This window comes from Acipenser ruthenus, chromosome 11 (assembly GCF_902713425.1).
Source record: "Acipenser ruthenus chromosome 11, fAciRut3.2 maternal haplotype, whole genome shotgun sequence".
Taxonomy (NCBI): domain Eukaryota; kingdom Metazoa; phylum Chordata; class Actinopteri; order Acipenseriformes; family Acipenseridae; genus Acipenser; species Acipenser ruthenus.
Window position 1 is genome coordinate 10,731,283 of NC_081199.1, and position 20,224 is coordinate 10,751,506.

Sequence of the window (20,224 nt, forward strand, 5' to 3'; positions counted from 1 at the left end):
GTTTTAATTTAATGAGCTGTTTTGTTTTCAGACAAAAGGTACTGCAATTACAATAGGGAAGCTTGTTTGCTGTCGGGGGTGTATCCCAGGCGACGATGATATACAGGTATGTCCGTATGTACCTATATTACACTACATATTTTTCCATTCATTCTGTAAAAACCGCTTTATCCAATAGTGACTAAACTTGGTATGAACCTTGTTTAGTTTAAGTTATTGAGAGAATTAGGTATATTGTAGGGATATATTTGGGGGGTGGGTCTGTCCATACAATTTATGAAACACTGAAGGGGTTGCACCATTAATGCTCCTTATTGTCCCACAGTACTTACAGTTGTCATTTAAGTTGATGATAATGTCATGAATATTCATCATTACATACATATCATTACATAGCACAGTGCATCTGGGTACATTTGCTGTCACTGCAGACATGACAAGGTTTAAGAATATGCACTTTACCGTAGAAAAGGAGGTTCACTTCTTTAAGTGGTTGTGCCTAAAAAAAAGAGTTACATAGATCATACCTGCCATGGAATTCCTTTGACTGGACAGGTGTCAGGTGTGCACTTTGGAAAGAAACGTGATATTGCAGACATGAGTTTTCATTTTAAAACAGCTGCTTGGTTACTAACAGGAAAGGTGGTCCGGAAGGGGTTGGGGCAAGAGTGGAAGAGTGTCTGGAAGCAGAGCCTGTAATCAGATAGTGTAGATCTAGATATCATGTTTTAAAAGGGAAATGTATGTTTCTTTCAAAACTCCACATTTGAGATCTATATAGTGAATGGATGTGCATGGCATGAAACATTTATTGAATGATTTTGTTGCTTACAGTCACTTTAACTATTACTGTCAGATTAAGGGATCTGCGTCTTGTTAATTACATTTGTTGACCTAAACTGATGCTGAGATTCTGATTTGCAAATCCGCTCTTACAGAATACAGTCCTGCCCTCATCACAGGGAGCACGTCTTCCTAAACAGCTCCTTCAGCTCAATGTAGTGCCACTGATTTGCCAGTTTCTATAACTGTAGCTAACAAAATAGTTCCATACATTTTATCTGCAATGAACATTTGTTCATTACATAGGTCTATAATGTGCAGTTTTGAAAGAAACACATGTTATACCAAACATTTATTTGTATTTCAAAACACAGTATAACTTTTAAAATAGCATTACGAATAAAGGTAAAATGGCAGATTATGGTAGATACAATTTCTTTCGTTTAGTATAAGCTGATGTAAGCAATGGTAACTCAAAAAAATAATAATCTGGTGGTGGAGGCTGTGTGGTCCAGTGGTTAAAGAAAAGGTCTTGTAACCAGAAGGTCCCCAGTTCAAATCCCACCTCAGCCACTGACTCATTGTGTGATCCTGAGCAAGTCACTTAACCTGTAAAGCACCAACTAAGATGTAGCTTTACAGTAAACTAATGTGATCCATATGTGTTTCCATCCATTTACGTTTCCAGGGATCAGCTTATTTTGCCTCCCTGGCGCATCAGCACACACAACGGCTGCGATGCTGGCTCCGGGGATCAACCAGTGTCGGCCTCCCCAGCGCATCAGCATGACAACCATCTGGATTGTCACCATCCCTGCTGTGTGGTGGTGTGAGTGCTCTATTACCCTCCCTGGAGAGTCAGTGAGGTGGTGTGGGCGCTCCAGATCTGCAATCCTCCTTATGCCAACTGCTTTACTGTAGCAGGATTTGAGCTCAGCCACTGGGGTGCCACCTCTCTCCTGATTCTTACTGCTAGTGTGTCGGATGTATCTTTTACTGTTCTTTTTTCTGGGAGGGGGGTAATGCTCACCAGACCCTTGTAAAAGAGCACCACACCTTTGGTCTGTCAATTTGACCTCTTAATTAATTATTTGACTAATGGAAGTTGGATTAACGCAGCTAGTATCTGCTGTAATACTGCACAGTCATTCTGGGCCTGTGCTCATAGCCTGCATTATATATAAGGTTATACTGTTGATGACAGGGAATGCATTACAATGCTGTTTTTCATGTAAAGCAGGAGCCGAATTTAAGAATACATTGATTTCACTAGCACTGAAAAAAAAGCAGATTTGTATTTAGTTTTGGAATAGGAGATGGTTGCAAGAAATGTGTTGGGTTAGTTTATGGCATTTTTTTCATTCGCCTATACATAGGATTGTAAACTCACGTATTATACTGACTGCTGTTGTGGAAACGTTGTTTCTACCTGAAATGACGGAAGGTGTACCGAAAAAGTTGCATTCTCTTGTTTCTAATGTTGTAATAACGACCGCAATTACTCGTCATGAGTAATATAATGCAAACGCGTCGACCGGCGCTGGATACAGAACACGAGCCCTGTACCTTAAGACCCGCGCTAGTACAATATTGAGCGTCCTGGTCCTAAACCTTCGCTAGCCAAGTTAATTATTTCCGCAGTTGCTGCATGTATACGCACAGGAACGTGGAGAGAAGAAGGTGCGCCAGGGCTGCCAAAGCAGAGGCTTTACTGTGTGATAGACTTTTCACAATATTTGCCATTATTGATTCATGTCGTTTTATTAATATGTATGTTTCTGTATTGTTATCTATACTGCAAACCTGACCAGGTAGTGTGTGTCACTAATTCGTTACATTCCCTTTAAAAACAAACATTCATAACAGCAATAAATACAACTATAAAAAGTGACACAATTGCACATTATTTGTAAATTGATGGCTAGAGTCGTGTTAAGTATCACTACACCTCACAGTTTGACACGGTTTGAGTCATACGTCCTGTATCAAGAATGTACCAATTGCCAGTGAATCTAAATGCCTGATTGATTTTCTCACTCAGCACAAAAAATGCAGCAAGTTTTTTGAAGGGTCTTTGCACCTTTAAGAGGAGCTGGTTCCAATTTTTTTTTTTCGTGTTCTTGCTGAGTTGCTGAGGTTTTCACACCGCAGTATAAAACGCTGCATCTTCCCTCTGCCTGCCGCAGTGCTCCTGAGCCTCAGAGCAGAGATGAGCTATACTTTGGACTCGCTTTACAACACCCCCGCCTACCGCAAGGTGCTCGGCGACCCGCAGAGAAATGTCTCCAGGTCGACCGTCTCCCTTGCTTCTAGCGGCTTCCACTCCCAGCCCTGGTCTCGGGGATCCACCACTTCCTCGTACCGTAGAGGAGTGGGCGGCTACAGCCAGATCTCCTCCACGGACAGCCTGGACGGTTTCAACGGAGAGCCGCGGTCCCGCAATGAAAAGGAAATGCTGCAGGCTCTCAACGACCGCTTTGCCGTCTACATTGACAAAGTGAGACAGCTGGAGATTCAGAACAAGAACCTCGAGGCTGAGGCAGCCGCCCTGAGGCAGAGCCAAGCCGGGAAGTCGGCTATCGGGGAGCTCTACGAGCGGGAGATCGGCGACTTGAGGAGCATCCTGGTGCAGCTGACCAACGAGAAAACCCAGGTGCAGCTGGAACAGGAGCACATCGAGGAGGACATCCAGCACGTCAAGCAGAGGTTCGAGGATGAGGCCAGGGCGCGAGAGGAGGTGCAGGCGGCAATCAGGGCAATGACCAAGTACATCGACGAGTCCGGGTTGAGCCGTTTGGAACTGGACAAAAAGCTGCAGTCCCTCCAAGAGGAAGCCGCTTTCCTGAAGAAGAACCACGAAGAGGAGGTGGGAGACCTGCTGTCCCAGATCCACGGCTCGCAGGTCACTGTAGATGTGAGGGAGTCCGTCAAGTCAGATGTCACGAGCGCTCTGCGGGAGATCCGAGCACAGCTGGACGGGCACGCTTCAAAAACAACGCAGCACGCCGAGGAGTGGTTTCAAGGTGAGCGCCCTCCTCTACCCGTACCTTACCCTACCGGCTGTGCTTTTGGTTATAATAATATCTGTTAAGAACGTGTTGCATTTAATGTAAAGTTTTGGGAAGTTAAGTTATAGTCCATGGCATTGTTTGGTTAAAAAAGCTGTTAGTTCAGTATTACCACGTTTGTGAGCAAAATGTTTTGCCCCACACGCCCAAAACGGTGTCTCTCTCGTCCACAAAATTGTATCCTATATTTCAGGTGATATACTGTCCTTTTTTTCAAATGTGTAGTACGTTCCCCATGAATTCTTTATTTTTGTATTATTATATCTCCTAACCTTGACTGTAACACCCACATCCATGGAAAATCGGGGTTTCCGCAAGGATGTTATTAAGGATTGTTTTTCAATGTCAACTGTTTGAAAGGCTTTGGTTTTAAATAATGTTCACATTAAATATCCGATATTAAATTATAGTTTATACAAACCGGTATTTTAAATTAGCCTATATATAGCGGTTAATTGAGCGCATTTTCAGCAGAACAGAAACTTCTAGAAATGTGCTATGTTGACTGTCGACGGATGCAGTTGGGCTCTGAGTAGTGCAAATTGAGCACTGGTTCACTACTGGAAACATATTAACTACTCTTCCCACTTGAAAGGCATTCAAATGATTAGAAAGCAAGGGTAAACTGTAATGGTAGATTAATTTCCGATGTATTTATTTATTTTTGCATTTAAAGTTTTCTTATAAAACGATTATGGTCCGACATTGAATTGTGTTAATTTATCACCATGATATACTTTTATTATATTTAATAGTAATATTTAATATAGTCTTTATACGGTTTTCCAATTGTGTATATTTTAAACAATACCATTAATAACCGCATTTTATATTAGCGTAAGTCACTCATGGCCTGAAACAACAAATTCAGACTTAAGTCTGTTTTCATTTATTAATGTAAAACCAAAACTAACTTTTTATATATAAATTGACGAATATGCTAAATCGTTGATATGTTGAATTCTAAAGAAATTACTTTAAAAGTAATTATTACACACTAACATATAAACAATCTCTGTTTGTACAAATAAAAAAGCATAGGAAAATATTTTATATGACAGCAATAAGACATTATTATCCGTATTATACTGAGACGTCTGCAGGGAGATCGCCAATAACTGAAAGGCACATTCTCCTCCGCGCGCGCCCGCGCGTTCTCTCTCTCTCTGCAGAGGGGACTTTGCACACAAGTTAGAGCTGCAGGGCTCGGTGAGTCAGCGAGTGAGTGGAACTCCGTATTATCTCCTCAGGGACCACGCTGCTCCTGCAATAGGGACACAACTAGCGCATTACGACGGCGATGCAACACAGCAACCACTGGATGACGTGTGCAGAATATACCAAGGAAACTATGTAGCCACATAGTGCCAACAAGTACATAAGAATAAATGTCGATTTAATAAAACAGTGTTGCATACTCTTTAGGTGTGCAGTTTATTGAAGAATGTATATTGTGATGCAGTTAATCAAATAATGTATCCAGGTAATACATTACATAGAACTGCCTCACCAATAACTGGTTTCTTTTTTCACAGCAGAAAAATGAGCAAATAATAAATATATGGAATACAGACAGTATTTATTTTCCAGGACTGTAGAGAAATGGAAACATTCTTAGTAAGAAAAAAAAGCTCTGGTCTGAATGAGGGTTTCATCTAAACTTATGAAACTGAATCTGGTGCAGTGCAGCTTTCTTAATTATCTTGTATGTCATTATTTTTACAGTGCGACACACCCACTATACAGTACAGAGCTCTGCAGTGCTTTGCTGGGGCTGTAACCTTCCATTGCAGCAGCATTGTTCACCATGCTGAATACCCAAGCACTTCTGAGATCAATCAGCTAACAGGAACCGGTCGAGCACTGATGTCTAATGGCCTCCTCTCGTTGTTCTTATTTTCTTATGGTAATTGGAATTGTGGCCAGCTATCACAGCACAAATAAGACTGCAAACCTGTAACTTCAGGGAATACCCCCAGTGAATTTTAGCCTGCCAGATCTTAGTGTAAAATAACAACATGCAATAGTCTCAGTCCATCTAATAGCACATTTAACTAATGTCCATTTTGTAATGAACTAAATAACAACAGCAAAGAAATCTACCCAAGACAGTCATCCCATCCCTACTTTGCAGTTTCACTACCTCAACCTTCTTCTGCTACCTACAAACTCAACATTTCTCCTCAGATTCTATACCGTTTTTTCTTTTAATGTTGTAATATTTGTTTTATTTTCTAACCTCCATAGCAGACCCTCTTTCACGCCACTGCATTGCAGTGTGCACTGTCACTGCTTTAAGGATGAGCTTAACATGACACTCGTGAGCTTGTTCCCTGAACAACTGGAGCAATTTATCAGGGGCACAGGCCAGCTTAACTACCACCAAAAGCACTGAAAGTGTTCAGTTACCTAAATTGAAAGATTCAGGGTGGGTTAACCTTTAGCAAACTCAAATCAGGATTATTGAGGTGCATTGGTAACACTATTAGTCCCTCATATTCATTCGCAAAAAATGGTATATTGCCATTTTCTTAATTTTATTTTTTATTTATCCATGTAAAAAAAATAAAAAAATACTGAGCAAATTTTATTTTCAGATGTGACCTGGATGTTCTCATGTTTCAAAAAGTGTTGAAAACACCCTCTACAGAATTCTAGTTAAACAAATCCTTTTCAAATTATAGCCCTTTAATTAATTCTTATCCCCTGTACTTAACACTAGGGGGAGCCCTAAACACCATCTCCTGTACAGACAGCTGGGTGAGACTGGGACTGGAGTTCAGTTTGTGTTTGTGTTTAGTGTGTGTGTGTGTGTGTTTGTGCATGTATACCAGTTTTTGTAATGAAAAGTGTAAAATAAAACTACCTGATAAGCCCTTGAAATGTTTTGGAAGTGTGTAAATATGCGTGTGCATGTGGGAGTATGTTTACATTATGTTGGCATAGCAGTGTATGCACGTGTGCATGTTTGTGTGTGTGTGTGTGTGTGTGTGTGTGAACATATTTATCCATATGTCGATGTCTGCTTGCCTGTGGGACTCTGTGTGTGTGTGTGTGTGTGCATGTGTGTTTATTTGTGCATGTGGGTATACAGGATATTTTATTATGATTTGTATAGATTTCAAAAAATGCTTTTTTTATAGAATCAGTGACATTGGATGTAGAAAATTATGATACGTACAAATACCATTAAAAAGTACTGTTATGTTGGCTTTTTATGAATTCTATGAATTTCAGATGAAACTTCATAGTAAAATAAAAAGAAGTTCCTTTTATTAACTTTAAAATACAAAACTCTATACAGGTTTATAGAGAACACGGAACAGCATTAAGGGTGTAATGAGTCATCATGTATAGATTCATTGTGATACTTTCTTTAAATTATATCGTATCATAATCGAGGTTTGTATCGTTTGTATTGCATTGTAGTTCACCAAATGGTTCCTGAATGAAGAATAAGTGTGTTTCATAGTTAGGATGCTACTATCTCATTTCATGTTTCTCTTTTAACATAATAGTCCTTCATTAACGATCATATAATCTTATTATGCATCATACAAGTAGCCCATCAGGACCATCACTTTTAAGTTGATGTATATCATGTCTCAATCTGCATATCGCAATGTGTATCATATCGTGACATAAGTGTCATCCTTATACCTTTAAACAGCAATGTGTGTGCAACTCCCTGGAAGACAGAAGACATGTGCTAGATTTCTAGAAGCCCCTGTCACATGTACAGAATGTACTAAAGATTACATCAAAATGTGTAATTCTGTTAAACTTTTTTTTTGTGTGTTATAGTTTATATGATAAGAGAAAATACTGAAACTTTAATACCAAATGTTAACAGTACAACATATGCAATATGAAAATAATAATTAATTCACTACAGTAATGTTAATAATAACAATAAAAGCAAAAGACTTACATTATTAAATTATTAAGTTTTCTCTAATTTGGACTTTCCCTTCAGGCTTCTATCTGACCCTTAAACTAGCATGTAAAATCTCATCTCATTCCAGCATCAAACGGTTCCATCTTCATCCGGTCAAAGTATAAATTCCTTTGGTCTACCACACTTTTTCCCCCCTGCTAGTAGAAGTCATAGACAGCCTTCCGTTCTGCCTGGATGTCCTAACTGGAGCTAACGGATTCCTAATTTAACCCAGTTCGGTCTGCGGATGATGGAAACGAGCAGGGCTGATTCAGATGTCCTTCAGTCCCCGTGGTAGATGGAGACAAGGCATTACATAGTGTAATTTCCTACTACAATCAGAGGGGTTGTTTGAGTTAATGCTTGAAAAGTATCACCTTCCTTAAATGCCTTTCTAATGCTGTTGTACCAAAATATTCTCTGATAGTCAAGAGCATGTCAATCTATTTAATTCACTTTTTTTAAAATTAAATCTGTTAGTTTGAACCAGATCAACTCGCACTAGTTCTGTATTACACCAGATTTTCATTAGTTTCATTGCTGCTAAGCTGTGTCTTATATACACCTCCTCTTCTATGTAGTTTTTTTTTTTTTTTTTTTTTATAGAATTGATGTTACTGGTAAACACAATGGTTTGACATGTTTTTGCTGTTGCCTGTCTCCTTATCCCTGCCCTCCTCAGACCTCATTTAAATATTCCTGTACTACCTTCAGTATTCTCAGCTGATTCGTTGGATCCATTTTTGCTCAGATGCAGCCCATCCCATTTGCAGAGGATCCGCCATTGCAGGTTTCCCAGTGTTTCATATTTCTGAATGCCTCTTGCTTGTAGCCAGTCATTCAGGTTTCTGATCTGCTTCTGTCTGTGGGGTCCTGCACGTGCCACTGGTAATGTTTGAGAAAAAGATACCCTCTGTTCTTTTTGATTTGGGACACTATAACGTCAATTTTATACTCACCAGCTGCCCTGTTCCTGTCTGACAAGTCTTCTGGAAGTTTTAAAGTTGCACTGAATCCCAGAAACACTTCATATATCATAGAAAAGCTATAACTAGCACACCGAAAACCTCAGTCCATCTATGCTTGTCCAGTTCCTAGTAGCTGATTGATCTCAAAACATTGTCTTATGATCCAAGTGATGCGGCATCAACAACATGACTAGGTAGCCCATTCCATACCCTCACAACTCTCTGAGTGAAGTAGTGTCTCCTCTCTCTCTTAAGTCTCCACCTAATTTCCAACTTTGTCTTCTGTTCCTGGTTTCTGTACTTCACTTAAAGTATTGGTTAGGGTTAACAAATTTGTCAACTGGTAGTGTCGCTACATTGTATCTGCAGATGTAAACACTGCAGTGACAGTGGAGTTTTGCAATAGATTTTTATATTTGATTTTGTAAACATTCCCTTCCATGCATAGCTTTTCAATATATTTCAATACACAAGAAAATATTTTAATTAAATAGCTTTATGGGAGAAACTGTTATCAAGTTGTCCCTGTTTCTCCAGTGTCAGCTACAATACTTCCCTGGCATAAGGGCAGCAGCTCTCCTGACGAAATAGCATGCTTCACTGTGGGGTGGTTTGAATCCATAAATCAAATAGTTAATAATAGGTTAATCATCACAACGATTATAAAAAATAAAAAATCAAACCATAATTTTAAACAATTTAAAACAGATGCTTCAGACACTCCTCTGAAAAGCAAGCTATTTGGAGCTGATGCATTGGCCATTTAATGGCTTACCTATAACCACGTCGGGAAGTTTACAGGCTGGGAAGTATTGTAGCTGACACTGGCAGTGTGTTTGGTGTGTTGGCAGCGCGTCTGGACAAGTTGTCAGAGGCAGCAAAGTACAACAGTGATGCCATTCGTAGTGCCCAGGACGAGATCTCGGAGCATCGTCGCCAGCTGCAGTCCCGCACTACCGAGATGGAGACACTGAAGGGGACCAGAGACTCCCTGGAGAGACAGCGATCTGAGATAGAGGATCATCACCATGGAGAGGTCACCTCCCTACAGGTAGGGGTCTCCCAGTCCGTCATCTCTAATGACCTGGCCACACTCCTCTCCAGTCCCTCAGCTCAATCACTAAACCACACTGCCCCACAGTCCCTCAGCTCAATCAGTAAAACACACTACCTCCCAGTCCCTCAGCTCAATCACTAAAACACACTACCTCCCAGTCCCTCATCTCTAATGACCTGGCCACACTGCCCCCCTGGTCCCGCAGCTCAATCACTAAACCAGACTGCCCCCCTGTCCCTCATCTCTAATGACCTGGCCACACTGCCCCCGCAGTCCTTCAGCTCAATCACTAAACTACACTGCCCCCAGTCCCTCCGCTCAATCACTAAACCACACTACCTCCCAGTCCCTCAGCTCAATCACTAAACCACACTGCCCCCCAGTCCCTCATCTCTAATGACCTGGCCACACTGCCCCCACAGTCCCGCAGCTCAATTACTAAACCACACTGCCCCCCAGTCCCTCATCTCTAATGACCCTGGCCACACTGCCCCCCCAGTCCCGCAGCTCAATCACTAAACCACACTGCACCCCAGTCCCTCATCTCTAATGACCTGGCCACACTGCCCCCAGTCCCTCAGCTCAATCACTAAACCACACTGCCCCCCCCAGTCCCTCAGCTCTATCACTAAACCACACTGCCCCTCAGTCCCTCAGCTCAATCACTAAACCACACTGCCCCCCCCAGTCCCTCAGCTCCATCACTAAACCACACTGCCCCTCAGTCCCTCAGCTCAATCACTAAACCACACTGCCCCCCAAGTCCCTCAGCTCAATCACTAAACCACACTGCCCCTCAGTCCCTCAGCTCAATCACTAAACCACACTGCCCCCCCCAGTCCCTCAGCTCCATCACTAAACCACACTGCCCCTCAGTCCCTCAGCTCAATCACTAAACCACACTGCCCCCCCAGTCCCTCAGCTCAATCACTAAACCACACTGCCCCTCAGTCCCTCAGCTCAATCACTAAACCACACTGCCCCCCCAGTCCCTCAGCTCAATCACTAAACCACACTGCCCCTCAGTCCCTCAGCTCAATCACTAAACCACACTGCCCCCCCCAGTCCCTCAGCTCCATCACTAAACCACACTGCCCCTCAGTCCCTCAGCTCAATCACTAAACCACACTGCCCCCCCAGTCCCTCAGCTCAATCACTAAACCACACTGCCCCTCAGTCCCTCAGCTCAATCACTAAACCACACTGCCCCTCAGTCCCTCAGCTCAATCACTAAACCACACTGCCCCCCCAGTCCCTCAGCTCAATCACTAAACCACACTGCCCCTCAGTCCCTTAGCTCAATCACTAAACCACACTGCTCCACAGTTCATCAGCTCAATCACTAAACCACACTGCCCCACAGTTCATCAGCTATAGTCTCTAATGACTTGGTCACAGATCCGCCCTCAGCTTTACCCACAAGGCCACACTGCCACCCTCCAGTCCCTAAGCTCTAAACACTTGGCCACACGTCCTCCCTCCCAATCCTCCAGTTCGAAACATTCTGGAATAAAAGTAATTAAATGAACAGCACAGATGCAATTCAAGTGGTTTAAACATGATTGGTATGCTTATTCTTGTTAACTCCACCACAAAGGCGAACTGTCACCAAGGAGTGACTGAGGGCGTGATGTGCAAGTAACAGGGTTCTTTAAACCTAGTTTCACTAGTTTTAAGGTAAGCTCTTGTTATACAGCTGCAGTATCTTTTGAGTACTGCAGGGTCATCTGAACCATCTGTAATGGCTTTTTCAGCACTTCGCTGGTAAGAATTGTACAAGGCTTCTGAAACCTGCAGTGATAAATGCACCCAGGGGGTTCCATTCCTATTCGTTTTGCTTCAGACATGTGTGTACCATTTCAGGAAACCATCCAGCAGCTGGACAACGAGCTGAGAAGCACTAAGTGGGAGATGTCAACCCAGCTGAGAGACTACCAGGACCTGCTCAATGTGAAGATGGCCTTGGACATCGAAATCGCAGCTTACAGGTGCATAAAAACTGAAACCATTCATGCACGGTCATCTAGAATAGTACATTGCTTAAACTGTAGGCACAGAACTGAAGCTTCATGTGTAAAAATATAATTTAGACCAGTATTTATGATACTTGATACAATCACAGCCCATGAAAAAAAAAATCTTGGTTTCAAAAGATTTCTAATGCTCATGGCTCAGTTGTCACAACTGTATTCCATTCCTTCTATTATAGTAGGGGTATGCAAAAATGTTAGATTTGACTGAATCAAAAAATTCCACCAAAAGAAACCATAGCTGCAGAATTTTGCATTGGTGACACAGTGCCCTAAGTTAAAACCTCAAAGAAAGAGAATAAAGCCATATTACTATTTCTACTTGTTCAGTGCAAGAGCAATTTATAAACTTGTTTATTTTATTATTATTATAATTTTTGTTTTTTAATTTAGTCGTAGTCAATGGTTTTTACCCCAGTTTTCTCCCCAATTTGGAATGCCCAATTACTATTTTTTATTCTGGTTCACCGCTGCAACCTCCCGGCGCGTTGGGAAACAGAGGCAGAAACATGCGTCCTCCGAAACGTGTTCCTGCCAATCCGTAATTCTTCGCACTGCGGATCCACAGCGAAGCCACCGGACCCATAGTGGATCTGAATGGCTCCACTGAAGACCCGCAGGTGCCCTATCAGCCACAGGGGTTGCTGGTGCACAGTGACCAAAGCCCTCCCTACCTGGGCGGCGCTTGGCCAATTGTGCACCACCCCCTAGGAACCCCTGGCTATAGGGCTCATCCTGCACTCCACGTGGAGCGCCTTTACTGGATGCGCCACTCGGGAGCCCCTATAAACTTGTTTGAATAAATAATGCATGGTGTTTTTAGATACACCTATGCTGAATGACAAAATGTTTTTCCACTTACAGGAAACTGCTGGAGGGTGAAGAGACCAGATTCAGCTCTGGGCTGGGTCCATATTCCTACATCGAGAGCCATACTAAAATTGCAAGCTCATCACGCCATCTCAAGATCAAAACTGAGGACAAAGTTAAAGCAGCAGAGAAATCTGATACTGTCATCGTAGAGGAGCAGACTGACGAGACTCAGGTGGAAGTGACAGAGGGTGGGGAGGAGACAGAGAAGGAGGGAGAGGCAGAAGAGGAGAAGGCTGAGGAAGAGGTCAAATCAGAGGGAGAGAAGGAAGAGGAAGAAGAGGGAAAAGAGGATGAGGAAGAAGAGGGAGAAGTGGGGGGAGAAGCTGAGGAAGGAGGAGAAGAAGCTGCAGAGGAGGATGAGAAGGAAGCCACATCTCCAGAAGCTGAGGATGAGTCCAAAGCTAAGTCTCCCGAGGCAAAGTCTCCTGAAGCAACATCTCCTACTGGAGATAAATCCAAGTCCCCAGAGCCAAAATCTCCTGAAGCAAAATCTCCTGAAGCAAAATCTCCTGAAGCAAAGTCTCCTGAAGCAAAATCTCCTGCAGAAGATAAATCCAAATCCCCGGAGCCAAAATCTCCAGTGGAGGAAAAAACAAAATCTCCTACTGAGGAAGAAGCAAAATCTCCAGCTGAAAAATCCCCAGAGGCAAAATCCCCCACAGAAGAGAAATCAAAATCCCCTGAGGCAAAATCTCCCACAGAAGAGAAGTCTAAATCCCCCGAGGCAAAATCACCTGCAGAAGAGAAGTCTAAATCCCCAGAGGCAAAATCCCCCACAGAAGAGAAGTCAAAATCCCCAGAGGCAAAATCACCTGCAGAAGAAAAAGCTAAGTCCCCAGAGGAAGAGCAACCCAAAGCCAAGGTGACACCGCCCAAAGAAGATAAAAAGAAGGAGCCAGAACCTGAGAAAGAGAAGCCCGAGAGCAAGAAGGAAGAGAAAGAGAAACCAAAGGAAAAGGAGCTTGTGAAGAAGGCAGAGACAAAGGAGGAGGAAAAGGAGAGCAAGCCAGCTGAGTCACCCAAGAAAGCACAGGCACCCAAGATACCCACTAAACCAGAGGAGAAGGAGAAAGAGCCTGTAAAGGAGAAACCCAAACCTGAGGCCAAGGCTGACGAGAAAGAGAAGGCTGCCCCAAAGGTTGAAGAAAAAGAGAAAGCTTCTCCCAAAAAGGAGGAAAAAGAGAAAGCCACCCCCAAGGCCGATGAGAAAGAGAAGTCTGCCCCAAAGGAGGAAGCAGTCAAGACGGAAGAAAAGGAGAAACCCAAGAAGGAAGACAAACCCAAGGAAGATGTGAAGCCAGTGGAAAAGAAAGACGAAGCTAAGAAAGCTCCTGAGAAAGAAGAGAAGAAACCAGAGGCCAAGAAAGAGGAAAAGAAGGCAGAACCCAAGAAAGAAGTGAAGAAAGAGGAGACAAAAAAGGAGGAGAAGAAAGAGCCCAAGAAAGAAGACAAAGCCAAACCTGAGAAGAAGGAGACTGCAAAGTCTCCCAAAAAGGAGGCGGCCACAGACACCAAGACCCAGAAAACAGAGAAGTCCTCCAGCACTGATGAGAAGGAGACCAAGACTTTGGAGAAGTCTGGAGTGGAAATAGCTAAGAAGTAAGATAAAAGTGACAGAATTATGGGTGAATGGTAGGGGAACAAACACCAAAGAACAATAACGGGGAGGGAGGGAGAGGATAATTCAGTATCTAAAAGACACTGAAAAGATGAGCCCCTGCCTTTCAAAGGCAGGCAAGTGAGTAAGCAATATTGTTTCTCTAGCAAATAAATCATGATGGCCAAATATGTTACGATAGCTTATATATATATATATGATTCTAGTGAATGCAGAATGCTTTTGTTACACTTGAATGTGATGACTGCCCTAACATTAAGTGCATTTAATATACATCCAGGTGGTCAGAATTACAGAAACTGAGCTGAGCCTTTAAGTGTTGTATTGAAACATACAAAAGAGTTCTATAGAAATATGCATAAATATATATATGTAACTGCAGGAGATTTAAGGTAAACACTTGTGCACCGTTACACAGTTTCCAGGTTGGTTTCAAAGCAGCACTTACTACAGCCACAATAGATCAAGAAACAAGCACTGACAAAATGCTAAGAATATGCAGTATAAAAATGAATCGCTAAATAAAGAATGGAAAAATGTACCTTGTGTCTGACTGTGTGTATCAATGATTGAATGTTTTTTTACTGCAATCGTGGGGCCCATCTGAAATATTCTACATATATTTCACACTCATGGGTATTATGTTTATGTAGTGAACAGGTCTAGAAAGTAATAGTAATCCAAACTAACATGTTTCTAAGTGTTCGGTGGCTACTTCTAATCAAGTTGAGGGTGTATTTCTCACACACTCTTTACTGTGTCAGGCCCGCGAGTGAAGCACAGAGATTGCAAGAGGAAATACACTCTCAACTAGATTAGAGGTAGCCACCGAACACTTAGGATGGGTCATGAAATCTAAATAAAAAAAGACAAATGAAAAGCAGACATTAAAGTATGTAATATGGTTATATTGAGACTGTCGTGGTTTAAATATTAAGAATGCTTTGTCATTGACATTCTGGGTGTGTGATCTACACTCTTAGTGAAATTGTAAGTGTTGTTGCAGCTAACAGGTTCCAATGGGGACAAGACTTATAATATATTGCCATGGAAAAATACTTGCAGATTCATTTGGGCCATTCCATGAAAAATGAACACAGAGGTAATCTGGTTTTCATAGATACATATAATCTTTAGAATTATTTAAGGGACAATGCTCAGGAGCCCGACAATTACTGTGGAGAAAACAAGGGTCGCCCCTCCTCGAACAGCAGCCAAGGCACCTGGCCAAGGTGGCCTTTTATTCATGTAATGTTTTTGTTCCAAATCATTTGGAGCAAAGAGAATCTTGAAAAATGTCAGAGGATACTTCTAAAGACCTTGGCATAAGGGCAGCTAGGAGGTATACCCAATATTTCACAATATCTCAGAATGAAGAGAAAAAGAAAGCAAATTGCAACATTTGCTCATCAGTGCTTTCCTTTCATAGAGGTACTACAAGTTTATTGTATCATCTTAGTCACAAGTAATTATATATATTTTTTATTCAACATATTTCTTTCAACCAGTATTAGAAAATTAACAGCTATATGGTACCTTTTCTTCATCTAACTAACCAAAAAAAATAGCACTCAATAAATTACATTTCTCTTCAGCTACCTATATAAAATAGCACTGAGTAATTTACCTTTGTTTGTCTGAAACTTGAAAGCTTACTGTACACCAAAAACAGATCAATTGAAAACGAAGTTAATATTTTAAATGATATAGTTTGGCTTCCAATTTCCAATTATTTATCAAACTGGCAAATTACACATAAGTAAATATATGTACATTAAACATTAGTTGGCATTATGAAACTTTTGCAGTAAATAGCACTATGTTAATACTTTGCATTTATACTAAAGACAATACTTTGTAAATGTCTTTCAATACAATTTCATACCACTAGCAAACAGGTGTGTGTAATCGATTTATCAATTGCATGGATCGGATGATTCAGCGATCAACAGAAAATGTCAAGATTAAAAACCCTAATTACGACACATGCATTTTTCAAAAATAAGTATTTTTCTAAATAAAATCATTTTTAAAACAATAGGGTACTTTCAATTACTGCAAATGCAGTTTTTCACTTTGTGCTATACTGAGGGTATCCCCCCCATTAATAAACAGAAAAGCTAGTCAACACACTAAATGAAATTCTCAACATCACACTGAGAAACATCCAACAGCTTAACTTGACACAACTTTTATTTTCACAATTTCTAATGAACTCAAAAATTAAACAAAACATACATGAAAACTATTTAAAAAGAAAAGAATTGGGGTAATTTCTGAGTAGTTACTATATTCAAAACAACCTTTTTGTTTAATAATTAAAGCAATTTTTATATATTTATAGGTTATCAGCTATTCCACATGCTGAAATGCCACGTTTCTGAACAGATAAAGACACCAACAGCAACAGCATTGTAATGAATAGAGGCAGTCAGAAAGTGGGTTGGGTTTGAAACTGATGGCACAGACTGGAGCACAATAAAGATTTTAGAAATCTCTCTTCATCTGCTTCAGCACAAAAATATCAAGACAAATCGAACAAATTAACTCAACAGACTTTTGGGTTTACATTGACTGTTAGGACTGGACAGAGCATTTGGCCAACTAATGCCCCCTTTGTAAGTGAGTTTGAATTAATAATACTTTTCCAAGGTGAAAGGTATTTAGAATGAGTCCTGTCCAGTGTGGGGGAGTAACACATTACTATAATCTGATTACATTTACCATGGTTCTCTTTTCAGACAAGTCACTAGATATGGTAATGCTTTACATTTTATGTAAAAACAATAATGTAGTTACTTTTAGATAGATTTGAAGAAAGGACCACAGCTAACATAACATGGAAATCAGAAAGCGCTTGAAGATTGCAAGTCAAACCTTTACATGTCACATGAACACACAAGAAAATGTAAACTTCGTCTTGAAACCTGTAACAGATTTTAAAATTTTAAAATTGTGATTTCACTTCTGATGGAGAAAAGATTCTAAATACACAACTATAATTGAGATGTAGCTGTGCTGCTATCAGGGAAATTATGTTTTATTGGCTGGGAAAGGGGCTACAAAAATGAACAGAACTGACCTCACCTGACCTGGTGCAAACAAGAGTTGTCTGGTCAAAATGTTGCCGACACACACAAAGATAAGCCAGCAACTAAGCTTTGATCATTACTTAATTTCTGCTTATAACTAGGTGCTACATTATTTTGTCTAAATGATAATGTTTAAGCAATGTGCTCCTTCACACACAGAAATACATAATAATGTATTTTCCTTACACTGCCCATGCTCTCCTCCATCATTGTGGAACAGTGCAGACACGCTCATTGTCTGGGTTACTGGAGTCTATGCAGCTGGGTGTGCAGGCAGCCTCACTGTCTAGGTTACTGGAGTCCATGCAGCTGGGTGTGCAGGCAACCTCACTGTCTGGGTTACTGGAGTCCATGCAGCTGGGTGTGCAGGCAGCCTCACTGTCTGGGTTCCTGGAGTCCATGCAGCAGGGTGTGCAGGCAGCCTCACTGTCTGGGTTACTGGAGTCCATGCAGCTGGGTGTGCAGGCAGCCTCACTGTCTGGGTTACTGGAGTCCATGCAGCTGGGTGTGCAGGCAGCCTCACTGTGCCTGTCACGTCACACTGGAGATCTCTGAGAGGTCCCAGCTCGAGTGAGTGCATTCCACACTCAATGAATTCGGCAATTCAAAACTCTGAAGTGTACATTAAAGCATTAAAGGTTTGACCATAATTTTAGTGCTAAAACATGAACACAAGCTATCTTTTAAAGTAATGTTTAATATATACCCATCAGACCATGGGCCCACACATTTTGACATTAGGGTAGGTGTTAAATATATCAAATGACTTTTGTATATCATGTTAAAAAGTAGTTCAAAGTGATGAGTTCATTTAGTGTGTTTGTTTTACACTGAAAGGGATTGTTTTTGTTTGTTTTGGTGATTGGAGTTCACTGTGTATACTTGTTAAAAGGGTTACTTTTATACCAAAGAAGTGCATTCAGGTTTAGATGGACAATGGTTCACAAGTTGCCTACCTGTTACCATAACTCTCACATCACACTAGAGGGATCTACTAATGAGAAGGCACTGGAAGGACCAATGTTAAAAGTGGAATGACTGTGGAAAGTGGAAGGGTCAAAAATACCTTCCTATGTTCTAAAAGTAAAAAAAAAAAAAATTTCCAATAGATAAATTCAACGTGACGCAGAAAATCAGAATACTTCTTTCACGCTTACTGTGAGTAAGAAACCTTTACTCATCACATCACAGTCCAACCACCTCGTTTTACAGTGTATATAAAACTATGCATCTGTCTGATGGAAAGTCGATAACTGGCGCTGGGTTTAGGTGACTATGGGCTGTTGTTCAGGAAAATAAACTTGCAGATTAATACTCCCTAAAGGAATTAAAGCAGTTGTCATGGAGGAATTTCCACGTCATGCAGACGACACTTTAGAATCAGCACAGTCCTGGCTGCCCATGGTGGATCAACACTGGTGTTTTTATCTATTTGTTTAACACATGCAAATGCTGACTATTGCTTTGAATACTTGTTTATAGGTACCCCTGAGGATTTAGGATTTGCTTGTGTTTGTGTATTAAGTTGTCAATTCTCAATGCTGCAAAATGAATGGATTGAAATAAATGCTGAGGAGATTGTAACGTGGAGGACATTCTGTTTCGGACTCTGCAGTGGTCGTGCATCACACATCACTGCCCTTTACTCCTGGGGTAAAGAAATATCTGATGATGTGGTGTACACACACACGGGGTTAACGTCAAATATCACCGTGTAACAAATTTTTTTTTTTTGGTTCCTGGGTAGTAAGTGTTATTTCCTAATTGCTTATGCCTCAAAAGTATAGAAAATGGCTATTATTCCCCACAAACTTTGCTTTTGTGACCAGGACAGTGATATTTTGAAATTTACCTATTTTCCAGAACATTCCAGATAGATTCAGTGCTGAGTAAACTTGGAGTAACTTCTAGAACTTTCTAGAACTTTCCAGTAATATAAATAGTAGTATAAATACAGGGGCCTTAAGCCCACCAGTTCAGTTTAGTTCCAGCTGCCTAAGTGGATACATATCTGCATTTTTCTGAGATGGCATCAAGAGGCTGCAAGCATCCGGCAGACGCATTTTAAGACTTCAAAATGGTGGCATTCCTGATGGGTCTCCAAGGCGGTTTTACCAAGTTTCCCTGCTATCTTTGCCTTTGGGACAGCAGGGACACCAAGGCGCACTACCACAGGCGGGACTGGCCACAGCGGACCGAGTTCTCTGTGGGGAGGAACAACGTCAAGTGGGAGCCACTGGTGGACCCCCGGAAGGTGCTGATGCCACCACTGCACATCAAATTGGGCCTTATGAAACAATTTGTCAGAGCTCTAGATAAGGAGTCGGCAGCCTTCAAGTACCTTCAAGACTTCTTCCCTAAGCTGTCGGAGGCAAAGGTCAAAGCCGATGGCTTCGTCGGACCACAGATAAAGAAGATCCTGGAGTGCAATGAATTCCCCAAGAAGCTCACTAGTAAGGAGAAAGCGGCTTGGAACAGCTTTGTCGCAGTGGTTCGGGGCTTCCTGGGCAATCACAAGGCCGAAAATTATGTGGAGCTGGTTGAGACTCTGGTGAAGAACTACGGCACAATGGGCTGTAGGATGTCCCTCAAAGTCCATGTCCTTGATGCTCATCTTGATAAATTCAAGGAGAACATGGGAGCGTACACGGAGGAGCAAGGCGAGCGCTTCCACCAGGATATACTGGACTTTGAACGTCGCTACCAAGGACAGTATAACGAGAACATGATGGGAGACTACATTTGGGGGCTGATTCGTGAAAGTGATTTACAGTATAATCGTAAATCTCGAAAAACTA

General features: G+C 41.5%; 1 protein-coding gene across 1 annotated transcript; it reads left to right on the top strand.

Annotated features, from left to right (window-relative positions):
• The first annotated feature begins 1,569 nt into the window (after positions 1–1,569).
• LOC131739323 (neurofilament heavy polypeptide-like) lies at positions 1,570–14,873 on the top strand. Its single transcript, XM_059032683.1, has 5 exons — positions 1,570–1,644; positions 2,912–3,806; positions 9,608–9,807; positions 11,677–11,801; positions 12,708–14,873. Exons 1-5 carry the CDS (start codon positions 1,570–1,572, stop codon positions 14,317–14,319), a joined length of 2,907 nt encoding a protein of 968 aa, XP_058888666.1. The 3' UTR covers positions 14,320–14,873.
• The last annotated feature ends 5,351 nt before the right edge of the window (positions 14,874–20,224 follow it).

Bases quoted from the DNA above. Each gene is read 5' to 3' on its own strand.
- LOC131739323 (XM_059032683.1), top strand. From the start codon at position 1,570: ATGACAACCATCTGGATTGTCACCATCCCTGCTGTGTGGTGGTGTGAG. The intron at 9,808-11,676 runs GTAGGGGTCTCC...GTACCATTTCAG, and splicing joins GAGAGGTCACCTCCCTACAG to GAAACCATCCAGCAGCTGGA. The intron at 11,802-12,707 runs GTGCATAAAAAC...TTCCACTTACAG, and splicing joins ATCGAAATCGCAGCTTACAG to GAAACTGCTGGAGGGTGAAG.